Genomic DNA, 12506 nt, shown 5'->3' on the forward strand with positions numbered 1-12506 from the left:
GATGGTCGGCCCAGCCCGTTCTGGCGCAGGCGAGTGTTTATAGTGGCGCCATCTTGCATTGGCTCATGCTGCCCCCCGGAACTCGTTCATGATTCGCTTGGACGGCTTCCTCTAGAGTCCGGGTTGATGGGTGGTCTTCAGGACAGCATGTGGGTAGTTTTAAGCCACTCGGCGGTGACTGAAAAATCCGAGTGGTAGCGTGAGGATTCGAACCCGCGTCGTCCATCACGCGGCGAATGTGGGTCCAGTACGCAATCACTTCGGCCACCGCCTACCCTATCTATCAATCAATACCTTTGCCATCATTTAATTTTACATTATCAATATCTGTCAGAACCTTCATTTACTCACTTCTTTCTAAACAATCTTTGACATCTTTTTGATATCTATAGAACTTTCTGCCACATTTAGCGACCAGTATTTTTTTTTATTTTTATATCGTTTGCTTCAATTTTTTCATGGTTCCTCTCCCTCATATTGTAGTTGTGTGTCCCTCTCCTTTATGTCTCTTTCCTGGTGTAGTTGTGTCTCCTATTGTGTGTGTGTGTGTGTGTGTGTGTGTGTGTGTGTGTGTGTGTGTGTGTGTGTGTGTCATCCCTCAAAGAAGGTTCTCACTTCATGGTGTGTACCTGTGCAGTGAGTGTTGTTCCTGGCACTGTATCCACCTTCCAGTAGGGTAATGAGAGTCGTGGTAATCTGCAGTATTTTATTACTGAATCCTAACCTTACTAATGTCTAGACGCGTGTGCTACCGCGTGGTCGGGTGAGGACTGGGTGGTGAACTGACGTCAAAGAGTAATTATAATAATGACCATTGCACGGGGCACAGGAGACACTTTGTACTGCTGAGGACCGCCACTTGCACTAGCCCTTAACTCACTCCACCCAGGTGCTCCCGTGCCTGCCCCGGCCCTCCTCCCGGCCGGCCCTCAAGCTGCCTCTAGCTGCCTCCTCTTTATTGTTTTCAGTGGTAGATATTAAAAAGTCAATCTTAAAAACAAGATATATTGTACAATAAACTAAAACTACTGCTATACAATATCACTGAAAAACTGCCGGAAAGAAACTGATGAATTCTATCCCTTAGATAAAACCATATTAAAAATAAGACCGGTGTAAGACCAAGTACGTGAGGTAGAGGTCGAGGGCCGGCCAGGGCAGCGGCGGCACCGCCGAAAAAAATAAAGCTTTACAATGGGCGGCACCGCGCCGGGCGCGGGGCAGGCACCCGGGCCCACAGCACATCCTGAGGTGTCATGGAGGAAGCTGATGGTCTGCGATGGTTACAACACGTGCGTGCGATGCAGAGGCACAAACAGAATGACAGACGGTTTTGGAGTGTGCATAAAGAAAATGGATTAACGGCAACAGTGAGTGAATAGACACACAACAGAACACAGGACCTGATAACATGATAAAACAATAAAAAGTCTGATTTGTGCATTAGAAGCTATTAATAACAGAGGTAAAACTCATAACATCCTCTACAAACATTTTAAATACCAATTAAAATGTCAACTGTATCATAATTTGTCTGTTTGCCTGTCAGAGTACAAGCCATGATCCCTGGTTGTCGTGGGGGCCGAGTCTGGCGTGGGCGGCGGCTGCGGCGTGCTTGGCGCGGCACACGGGGGTGGGGGCTGCAGCAGGGCGGTCGTGTACCGAGGCGGCACAAGCGGACTCACTGGAGCAGACTAGCCTCCAGCGTTGATCAAGTACAGGTCACATCTAATCCAAAACCAGTTACAAACATTCTCACTACATATTATGCCTTACAAAAACAACAAAGAAGGTTGTAGGCTACAAATATAAAGCGGTTCAACATTTGTTCATAACCCTCTATGAGAGGTCCAGTATGTATAAAACTTGACTTGATACCTAATAGTACAAACTTTCAAACATAAGGATGACAAAATTTTGATGGCAGTCATTTGTAGCCTGTGTTATTAAGAATAGTTGCAAACTGTCACCAGAGTATACCCGAAGATCTGCTGACTAGGTCCTTCAAGAAGCCTCAAACAGCCCATAACCATTACAAAGTCCAATCTAGATTACTTACTCCAGTGTATGCATAAAGTAGAGACAGAAGGTTATGCAAGAGTAGCATAAATAAGTAAACATGAATTACATACAGAGCACTGTTTCTGCTTTGCCCAACAATTAGTACAAAGAAACTTGCCGAAAGATTTGACTATAGTGGAGCCAGTTGTCTTCTAACCCAGTGAACACCGTCAATCATTAGTGTGCAGAACGTGACACCCTTCTGGTTGCCCTCCTCTAAGACATTACACTAACCACTTGCCTCCTACAAGCAAGCCCTAGGAGCAGCTTTCTGACGGCTCATGAATGGAACACTATTTTACTCCTTGGACAAACACACGACCCTTTGTGTTTTGATGGATGGTGAGAATGACTTTGACGGGTCACTTACCGAGTCTCAAATTTTGGCGGTGTCGATACACAGTCTCTCGGCACGCCTTTAGTGGGTCAATTCTATTCATAAAAAAGTACATAATCCTGCTTTTGGTGTGTGGTGAGCTAGTTTTAGTGAGAGATCAAAATACAAGATTGTTTACTGGTGGTGGTAGCAAGTCGGATTACAATTGACAATAACACCATTCATCACGGCTGGTTTCAGTATGCGGATGAAACACAAGATTAGGTTAACTGCCCTTGAAAATCGGTGACTATAAGTGGTGGCAGCAAGTTGGATTACAATTCAATATCATCCATTGTGGCATTACATAGCATTCCCCGGCACACTACGGTCACGGATGATACGTAAGAACGGAGAACGAAGAGATTACATACACCGAATCATAAACTTTAGAACACGACCAGCAACTTTATTTTTCTATCTGAATATCCCCACCTGGTGCTTGAAGGGACTCGGTACGATCGAACGTGGCTGTCAGTGTGTTCAGGAGTGGTGGCTTGCAGGTCAAGCTTCCCAGGACAGCCTTGCCATCACACACTAGCAGCGGGCACGGCACAAACAGACGCTACACAAACAATGACGGGAAGAGTAAGGGAAGGAGTCTTGGGTGGTGAGTAGAGAGTGACACTAATGCTATGGTGTTAGTGTTAGTGTGTGTGTGTGTGTGTGTGTGTGTGTGTGTGTGTGTGTGTGTGTGTGTGTGTGTGTGTGTGTGTGTGTGTGTGTGTGTGTGTGTGTGATGGGAACATAAGATATTTCTCTAGGAAGGGAAGTGTTTTATTATAGATATGAGAATGGACTGGTCCAATATTGTACAGTAACATCTGACAAACGTCTGGTGCCTTGGGTCACATCGGAGCAAAACATCAGTGACTCTACTTAACATGAAGAGGCTCAATCCAATGTGTTAGCAGTAATAAACCTTTATAGAAGCAAGACCCATAAATTCCACTATAAGCTCAACTTTCATGCGTTTCCTCTCTGCCCTGCAGCGGGCCATATCACAAAACTCAAGCAGCGGTCGAGGATAACACGTCACTGTATACCGTCTCCAGAGTCAAGCAAGACCGGCTGATCAAATGATAGCTTTGGATGGAAACAAGTGGTACTCAAGCACTAATACAAGAAAGTCACCATCAACCAAACATGCAAGTTGTCAGTGATGTTTAAAACGATGCATTTGAACCTCTCAACTAATCCCCAGGTACACACACGCACACGCACACACACACACACACGCTCACCTTGCACACGTGTATTTACCTAGCTGTAGCAGTGCGCCACAAAAGATCCGTGGTGAGTAGCTTCCTCCACCACACCCCACACCCAGCAGCAGCTCCTCTACACACAACAGCCCAGTACGGTATGCTCATGTACAAAGCAGATCTAGACACTCACCTCGCAGCCCACTCACACCATACACACCAGACTAACCCCACAGCTTGAGACCAATGGATGCCCAGCCTGACCCTGCCCTGCCCTGCCCAAGGAATCTGTTCTACCAGGAGCTGCAGTGGAAGGAGATGCTGAGGAAGGGAATTGGGACAAGAAAAATGGAGACAATGAGGGATTTTGAGTTCACAGGAAACACTTGAGGTACAGTAGAAGTCTTGCCCTGCCCTGCCCTGCCCTGCCCAAGGAAACTGTTCTGCCAAGAGCTGCAGAGGATGGTGATGCTGAGTAAGGGAACTGGGACAAGGAAAATGTAGACAATGAAGGATTTTGAGACCACAGGTAAAGCTTGTGGTACAGCCTTGCCTTGCCCTGCCCTGCCCTGCCCAAGAAAAAAGTTCTACCAGGAGCTGCAGAGGAAGGAGAGGCTGAGGAAGGGAACTGAGACAAGGAAAATGTAGACAATGAAGGATTTTGAGACCACAGGAAAAACTTGAGGTACAGTAGAAGCCCTGCCCTGCCCTGCCCAAGAAAAATTTTCTACCAGGAGGAAATGCTGTGTAAGGGAATTGGGATAAGGAAAATATAGACAATGAAGAATTCTGAGTTCAAAGAAATAACTTGAGGTATAGATGCTGGAGGGCACCACCAAGATGAGAAGCTGAGGAGGCGAGTGAGTGACCAGGGTGAGGAGTAGCTTTGTTAGCCCTAAGAGCTGCCAAGATATAGGTCAGCACACCCAGAGGCACAGGATAGGATCGTGTGGCCGACTTGATCACAGGCGCCTTGTTGTTACCAAAAGAGCCGTGTGAAATTCATACTGACGCTGATATGATAGTGTTTTCCGCCCTCGAGGTATTGTCAGGATTTTGAAGACGTACCTTGAGCATCAAAAACTCACTGTTGTATCAGCATCAATGTGGATTTACTGTGCCTCTCTTGGTAACATGGCCAAATGCTCCTATTCTGTGGCTCTGTGTACCACCACTCCAGAGACAGGCAAGAACAGTGAGCCAGTGTGTGAGTGCAGGCAATGTGGTGCAGGCTCTAGCTCTCCCTCTCTGCCCCAAGGCCTTCTGTGAGCTTCCCCTCCAGTGCCTTACCCTTCTACCTTTCCATTCAAGCTCCAAGGCCTGACAGACATGGCTTGTCATGGGAGGGTCTTGCAGCGACCACTCAAACACCAAGATGAAATGACTCTGAACACATCCCGGTGCTGCATATTGTACAAAGTTAGACAGAGGTGAAGACGAGCATGTAAGAGACGGACGCCAAGATTTGAGGCCTCTAGCAGAATCCAACCATTTGATGTTTTGTCTCTAGGAGTTCCCCAAGAGAGAGGAATACCATGTTTATAAAGGACACCTGCCAATACCCCTAACACAGCCCTGCCAAGACACATGTAAGATCTAATGACAAGAAGGAGGAGGAGGAGAAGGAGAATATTAACTGTGGAAACCTTGGTGTTAAGAAGGTGAAGCTGTCCATTTTCCTCTTCAGTCACCTCAAGTTCCTTCCTTTTGCTGTTTAAAGATCCCTCGGCAACCCTGGCCAACTCCTGAAGAAAAAATGAACAGGCGCCCATCACCAGTGTCAGTCTGAAGGGGTGGAAAATGAGGAAGTCTCTGACACTCTAAGGAAATAACAATGCTGGTGCCATCTTTCTTGGTGACTATCTTGGGCCTCTCCACTACCCTCTGTGTTTTACTATGAAGAGGAAGAAGTCCCTACCTGACACTCTACTGCCACTGCCGTGTCTAAGGAAATAAGAATGATGTTGCCGTCCTTAGTGACTGTCTTGGGCCTGTCTCCAGCGTTATCAAATTATCATACTCAGCCACTCAGCACATCGTATCTTCCGGTTTCTGACTCACATCTATTGAAAACAAACATCAGTGACGCTCTTAATGATGACTTAACTGGAATCTCATTGTTAGTGTGAGTGCAACAGTTTTGGGCCCTGGAACTGATAAATGCGATGTTTTGAGTACGATAATATGGTAATGCTGCTTGTCTCCCCATCACATCCCCCATGTTCTACTCTGAGGAGGAGGAAGAGGAGGAGGAGGAGGAGGACCATTCCTTAGGCTCCCCGGGTCACACTACACTTCAAGACTCATAACGAGGGTAGGAGATGGTTCACTGCTCTTGTCACTAACACAGTTTCTGATGACCCACCCTCACCATAAGAAAGGTCAATGCCACTGCTCTCTCTCTCTCTCTCTCACTCATACACACAGACACACATCCACACCCCACATACACTCACACACACACACAAGCATTGGTCGAAACCTGTTACAACTAGGTAAATACAAAATCATGTACACACAAACACACACACACACAAGCACTGCCCAAATCCTGCTGTTATAACTAGATAAATACACACAGACACACACACACACACAGGCACACTCAGACACACACTAAAAAAATAGCTAAGAGAAAGCCTTCGGGAACAGCTAGTATGAGTGGTGGCGGTGCGTGTTTCGGGCGTCAGGTGGTGGTGGGAAGCAGCCACACAACGGAGGTGACGTCTCAAGTCTGGGCTGCAGCTTCGGGACGAACGCTACCATGAGACTCAGCAGGTAAGAACACAAATCACACAGTCAGGGGAGGCTACGTTTTCTGTGCAACAGTTGTAGTCGTAAATAATTTGAAGGCAGTATGAGGGAGTGGGAGCATGCAAGAGTCGATGGAGGCGAGCCAACGGGTTGGCCCGCCTCTGTGAGGATGGAGGGATGAGGCGGGGGAGCGACTTCTGATGCGGGTGGCAGGTGGCAGTGAGGTGGGTCGCAGGTGGTCGTCCCAGATTAACGACAGCAGCAGCGTGGAGTTTTCCAAATCATTGGTGGACGTTGGGACCTGGATGCTATGTGGGAGTAAGCGGGGAACACGCCAGCGAAAATAAAGGATGAAGGGAGGCTGGGCCCGTCGGAACACACATGAGATCGGAGTGGCGGCTGCCTGTGTGCTTCTTTTGAAGGTGACACACACAAGCTTGGAAGCCAAAGGCAAGATGAGGGGCACAGTCAAAAGTTAAGGTCAGACCTACCTATCAGCTCTACTTTTGTACGAGTTCAAGCCCCACTTACTTCAAAACAACGTCGAGACATGCATCCATTCACCTTTAAAAATGTCAAACAATGTTTCCTTTGTACCGTGACACCCATACACCTTAGGCTGCCAGGAGGCGCCTCCCGCCAGCGCCGGCAGGGGTGGCCCCAGCCAAGGGGGGGTGTGGCTGCTGCTACACCCCCTGGGGAGGCCAGGTGGGCTGCTGCTGCACCACCTGACCCCTGACCAGTTAGGGAGGGCAGGTGTGGCCAGGGCTGCTTCTTAACCCATCTGCTGCACCACCTGACCCCTGGCCAGCTGGGGAGGCCAGGTGTGGCCAGGGCTGCTGCTTCACCCACCTGCCTCACCACCTGACCCCCAGCCAGCTGGGGAGGGCAGGTGTGACTTCTTCACCCACCTGCCGCACCACCTGACCCCCGGCCAGCTGGGCAGGGCGGGTGTGGCTGCCGCACCACCTGGGCCTTGTAAAAGCACAGTGTTGATTTAACTGAAATGTTCCTCACAAAATGAGTGTTAGCAGTAAGTCAACGGCTTGGCCTCCCCGGGGGCAGCGCACCGCCACGGGGGCCAGGGGGGAGTGGACTGTGCCCCTGTGATGTCTGGGATGGTGTTGATGTTGGTGTTAGTGGTAGTGGGGGAGGTGGTGGTGGAGGGAGTGGTGGTGGTGAGGGTGGGGTGGGAGTGTTGTTGTGGTGGTGGTGGTGGTGGTGGTGGTGGTGGTGGTGGTGGTGATGGTGGGATGGCTAGGATGGGGGGTGTTGCCTGCCACAGGCTACCGGTGAAGGAGTCCGTTGGGGTGACCCAGGGCTGAGGTCGCAGGTCGCATTTCAAGTTGCACGAGTAAGGAAAAGTGATCTGAAAGGGAGAGAAAAGGAATGTTCAGTGTCTGGAAGTAGCTGAAAAATGGTCACTTCCAACACAAATACCCAATAGCCGTGCAACACAAGGCACTGAGCAAAGAGCAATGCAGATCATGTTTAATAGAGAATACACTCAATGACACACTTCCCTGCCTTGTGAGCACAACACCTTCACTTTCCTTGAGGAACACTGAGTTGGCATGAAGGTGTAACTTCAGAATAATGTCTCAAATTATATGTGTAAGGCATTCATGTTCAATAAAAGTTTGCTTGTTTGTAGATAAAGCCTGAGGGAGCGCATTACCAAAACCTGACGCCCTGCCCCTAAAACACAACTGTCTCCTTCCAGAACCTGACACCCTGCCCCTAAAACACAACTGTCTCCCTCCAGAACCTGACACCCTGCCCCTAAAACACAACTGTCTCCCTCCAGAACCTGACACCCTGCCCCTAAAACACAACTGTCTCCCTCCACAACCTGACGCCCTGCCCCTAAAACACAACTGTCTCCCTCCAGAACCTGACACCCTGCCCCTAAAACACAACTGTCTCCCTCCAGAACCTGACACCCTGCCCCTAAAACACAACTGTCTCCCTCCAGAACCTGACTCCCTGCCCCTAAAACACAACTGTCTCCCTCCAGAACCTGACGCCCTGCCCCTAAAACACAACTGTCTCCCTCCAGAACCTGACGCCCTGCCCCTAAAACACAACTGTCTCCTTCCAGAACCTGACGCCCTGCCCCTAAAACACAACTGTCTCCCTCCAGAACCTGACGCCCTGCCCCTAAAACACAACTGTCTCCCTCCAGAACCTGACGCCCTGCCCCTAAAACACAACTGTCTCCCTCCAGAACCTGACGCCCTGCCCCTAAAACACAACTGTCTCCTTCCAGAACCTGACACCCTGCCCCTAAAACACAACTGTCTCCTTCCAGAACCTGACGCCCTGCCCCTAAAACACAACTGTCTCCTTCCAGAACCTGACACCCTGCCCCTAAAACACAACTGTCTCCTTCCAGAACCTGACGCCCTGCCCCTAAAACACAACTGTCTCCTTCCAGAACCTGACGCCCTGCCCGCTGCATGATGAAATGTTCCTACACTGGCCCAAAGCCCTGGCCCACATTTATATTTTCTGTTTGTATATTTTCAGCTCATGGTTGCCAATTCCCCATAAACCATTAGTTATTGTTACCATTATCATGTCAACCTTGGGAATGGTCAAGATATGAAGGTGGTCCATGCAATAAGTAACTTACTATTGAAAATATATGGATACTAGCAGACGTGGAAGCCGGACATCACATGCACAGGTCAAATAATGTGAAGCATGTCTGCTCTGTACACCTTGGTGGTCACACGCACGCCATTGTGCCAGTGACGTGTTGGAGGCTGGATTAATGATTGCTATGACACCAAAGTCACTTCATCAAACTAAACAGCAGCAGCTGGAAAGGGTGAGAAGAGATGCTGCCACACCAGGTGGTGGTCTGATGCAGTGACCTCACAAGGACATACTGAAGATGCTACAACAGACCATGCAAGAGGAAAGGAAAGAAAGATTAACCAAGAACAGACAGACAGAGGAGATGCCTTGGTGTTGACAGCCTGAGCACAACAGGGCATCACAGGAGGTTAAACAAGCAGTGGTTAAAAGAACTGAACAGCAGTGATGTCATCAACAAACAAAGCAGCAACACGTCTGCTGCCCTGGCACACAGAACACCTGGCCTGAGGCCACTCACCTGATGGGATGTGAGGGTGTGGACAGCCCATGACTTTGTTGTCTCTGAACCATTCTGGGTCAATGGGGCCCAGTACCCCAAGAGCTGACATGGTGTCAGCACTATGGAAAATATAGTCGATAATTCCTTTGAAGTCATACCTGCAACAAGACGTATGAATTACTCTCAGTAACCTGTAACTGTAAGTAGATGTAGCAGTCTTTTCCTACAGTCAACAGAAGACAGCCAATCCTCACAACGTGAGTAACACAAAAAGAAAGCCGACAGCACGCTGTGATGCAGCAACTCTCCGTGTGACAGGCCTTGGTGTGAGCATCAATACAGTGGTTATCCTTGAGCCACAGGGAACAGGAATGCTGCATCTTGGCCTTTATATATATATATATAACTTTTTTTTTTCTCCATTTTCATACCTTAAAATCCCCACCAGCATCTTAGATACCCTAGTAACATATTAAGGCTGACTAACACTTCCACACTAGCCTACAATCCAGTCCTTATTTGTGTGCAAACACAAGTTTCTCCTCAACCCTTGGCCTGGTGAGCAGCAGCTTGACAGCAGGCCAAACACAGGGCGGCCAAGCTCTTCCTGTGGCTGATGGGGAGCGGTTCATTCTGAGGCCCAACAGCAGCTTTGGGTCTCTTTACAAGCCAGCAGCTGTGATTTTGGGATCCCTTAATACTTAGGAGGATGTCAGTGCCCTATGAAGTCTTCCTTGGCCTCCCAGGGACGGGTCTCCCTGGTGGCACCTTGCTGGGCAGGAGGCTGCGTGCAGCAGCAGCAGCCAGGTGGATGATGCTGACCTCTCCACGGCCATTACTGTGCCTTTATATTTTTTGTGGACCTCCCAGGCCTAAACCCAAGCCTTTTCTTTAGCCCAGAGATTGGCATGAACCACCTGGGTGTATTAGTGTACAAACTGCAGCACCAACAAGATAACAAGCAAAAATATAGGGTAGCAGTAAGGGAGCAAGCAGCACTAATGCACTCGCAATGGCAGCTCAAAGAGCACTGAGGTGTGACCTGAAGGTGGTCTTGTTTGTAGCATCTCTGCGCTGCAGGACACACACCACCACAGTTTTGTTCAGCTTCAACACTCGGCTGAAAACTGCAAAAACTGAAGTGTTTTTCCTGCCTTTCTCATGTCTGGCGCTCCACACCCTTGGTGAACACTGTACACAAAATGACTTAAAGCTATGAAAAAACAGTGTGCCTCGAGGGGAGTGCATACTTACGTATAATTTGTATAAGCCATGATAGAAAAGTCATAAGCTGCCGACAGCCTGAAGGAGTGAGTGTAGATGTTGGCAGCGGTGTTAACGAGGGAATTGTTGTTTTTGGTCATTGCTATCTTCTGCAGGCAAGTCTTGTACCCAAAGCCCTTGAAGTCTTCGTGGTCCATGGAGACGTTGCCTTTTGTTAAGAACTCAACAACACCTGCAACAACAAGACAGACAACATTGTAACACTCAGCCCAGGGCCGTCACAACAACAATGAGATGCAAACCAGCCCCTGCAGGAGGTGCAATCTGAGAAGACATCACAAATGTGTAAACTTTTCAATATCTGAAAGGATTACAAAACTTTCATTTACATAAACAGACCCTGCAAACAAGATGACAGAGAGCAAAAAGTCTTATGTTCCTGCACAGCACCAATGGATGAAAATCCTAAGACTAAAGCTAACATAATAATTTCCTTGTTCAATAAGCTGCAGGCATGCTGTGGAAGGGCTGACCACTTCCAGAGATACACTGTGGCAGCAATACACAGTGAAACACACACACACACAGTTTCACCAGTCTTAATATCTATTCTTCCCATACCATAAGTGTGCCTTGAAGGGAAACAAAGGCAAAGAGAGGCAAAAGGTTGAGAATAAAAGGAAATGGTGAGTAAGCTATGAACTAACGACTGGTAGAAGAAAAGACACAGTTCCTCTTGAACATTACAGTGGGCGTGGGAACCCTGGCCTACAGGTTGGGTCATGCAGGCAGCTGTAGGAGCTCTATAAAGAAGGATATTGAGGGCTGAGTACAGGGTCTGAATCTCATTTTAAAATAATCTAAATATTCATGAGAGACAAACCTGAATCTGGGAGCGAGTTGAGGTCCCCACAAAGAAGTAGCTGGATGGAGTTGGGGTCAATCTTGCGGCCGGGTCGTGACCTGTGCTGGGACTCCTCCACGATCTGTGACACTATTTGCCGGATCTCACTCATCAGCATGATGGTCTGCCGGGAGGAACGGAAATGTTCACTTTGACTCGGTGATCGAATATTTGGGATATAATAAAGGAAATTGACTGCATTAGTGTAGGGCAAAGATAATGGTCATTGGTTTATACTGTGACCCATGGAACATAAGACTTTTTTAAAGGCCACTCATCAGTCCTCGTCCAAACTGGTCAGTTAAAGCTTGTGTTGGTTTAAGGAGATTATTATAAATGAGCAAAGTACCTCATAATCTCTGCTCATTACCAATCTTCCTTGCCATGTATTGGAGGGAGAAACTTGAGCTAGGAAATATTTGTTGGTTTACGTTACCTGGCAATTATTTCAAATTAAATGATGTATTTGGGCACTGTCTATTCAACCATTCAGGTAGCACAAGCCTTTCCATGTAAAAAGGGCACCTCTGTTAGCAAGTAAATTTTCACCTCAATAAAAAAAAAGTTCTCTAGAGTGTGCCGGAGCTCACCTGTATGAGTTTGACGTCGCAGAACTCTGGGTCCCAGTGGATGTGCGCCGTGCACACCAGCACTGCCTGGCTCATCTGGGACTTGTCCACGGGGACCTCTGCACGGCAAGGGAAATATTGTATGATTGGAATATTTATGTAAAAAAATATATCCATCTTGCCCTTCCAACACATGAAAATTGGAACACTGAAAAAACAGTCAATAAAGGAGACACAAAGGCATTCAAATAAAGATGTAAGATGAACAAAAAAAGATCCTTAAGCAAGTCTGTTTTGGCCACAACTTGTC

At 48.0% G+C, this 12506-nt stretch overlaps 1 protein-coding gene and 1 long non-coding RNA gene across 9 annotated transcripts; both read right to left on the reverse strand.

Moving 5' to 3' along the window:
* Positions 1-692: 692 nt before the first annotated feature.
* Positions 693-12315, reverse strand: LOC126992774 (CCR4-NOT transcription complex subunit 6-like; the record flags this gene model as incomplete). Its single annotated transcript, XM_050851581.1, is given in 5 exon segments — positions 693-7765; positions 9518-9657; positions 10754-10955; positions 11607-11751; positions 12218-12315. Coding segments are annotated over 5 exon segments (668 nt in total), but the record flags the coding sequence as incomplete, so codon positions are not given.
* On the reverse strand, positions 7775-9511 carry LOC126992782 (uncharacterized). Of its 8 annotated transcripts, none has more exons than XR_007747056.1 (4): positions 8585-9511; positions 8417-8500; positions 8249-8374; positions 7775-8206 (listed from the first exon to the last, which is right to left on the reverse strand). It is a non-coding gene; the product is annotated as an uncharacterized LOC126992782 (long non-coding RNA). The 8 variants fall into 8 exon arrangements; XR_007747050.1 differs by having other exon boundaries at positions 8417-8458; positions 8501-9511; XR_007747058.1 differs by lacking the exon at positions 8249-8374 and having other exon boundaries at positions 8417-8458; positions 8501-9511.
* Positions 12316-12506: the final 191 nt, after the last annotated feature.

The sequence above is a fragment of the Eriocheir sinensis genome, chromosome 7 (assembly GCF_024679095.1).
Source record: "Eriocheir sinensis breed Jianghai 21 chromosome 7, ASM2467909v1, whole genome shotgun sequence".
In the NCBI taxonomy this organism is placed as follows: Eukaryota; Metazoa; Arthropoda; class Malacostraca; order Decapoda; family Varunidae; genus Eriocheir; species Eriocheir sinensis.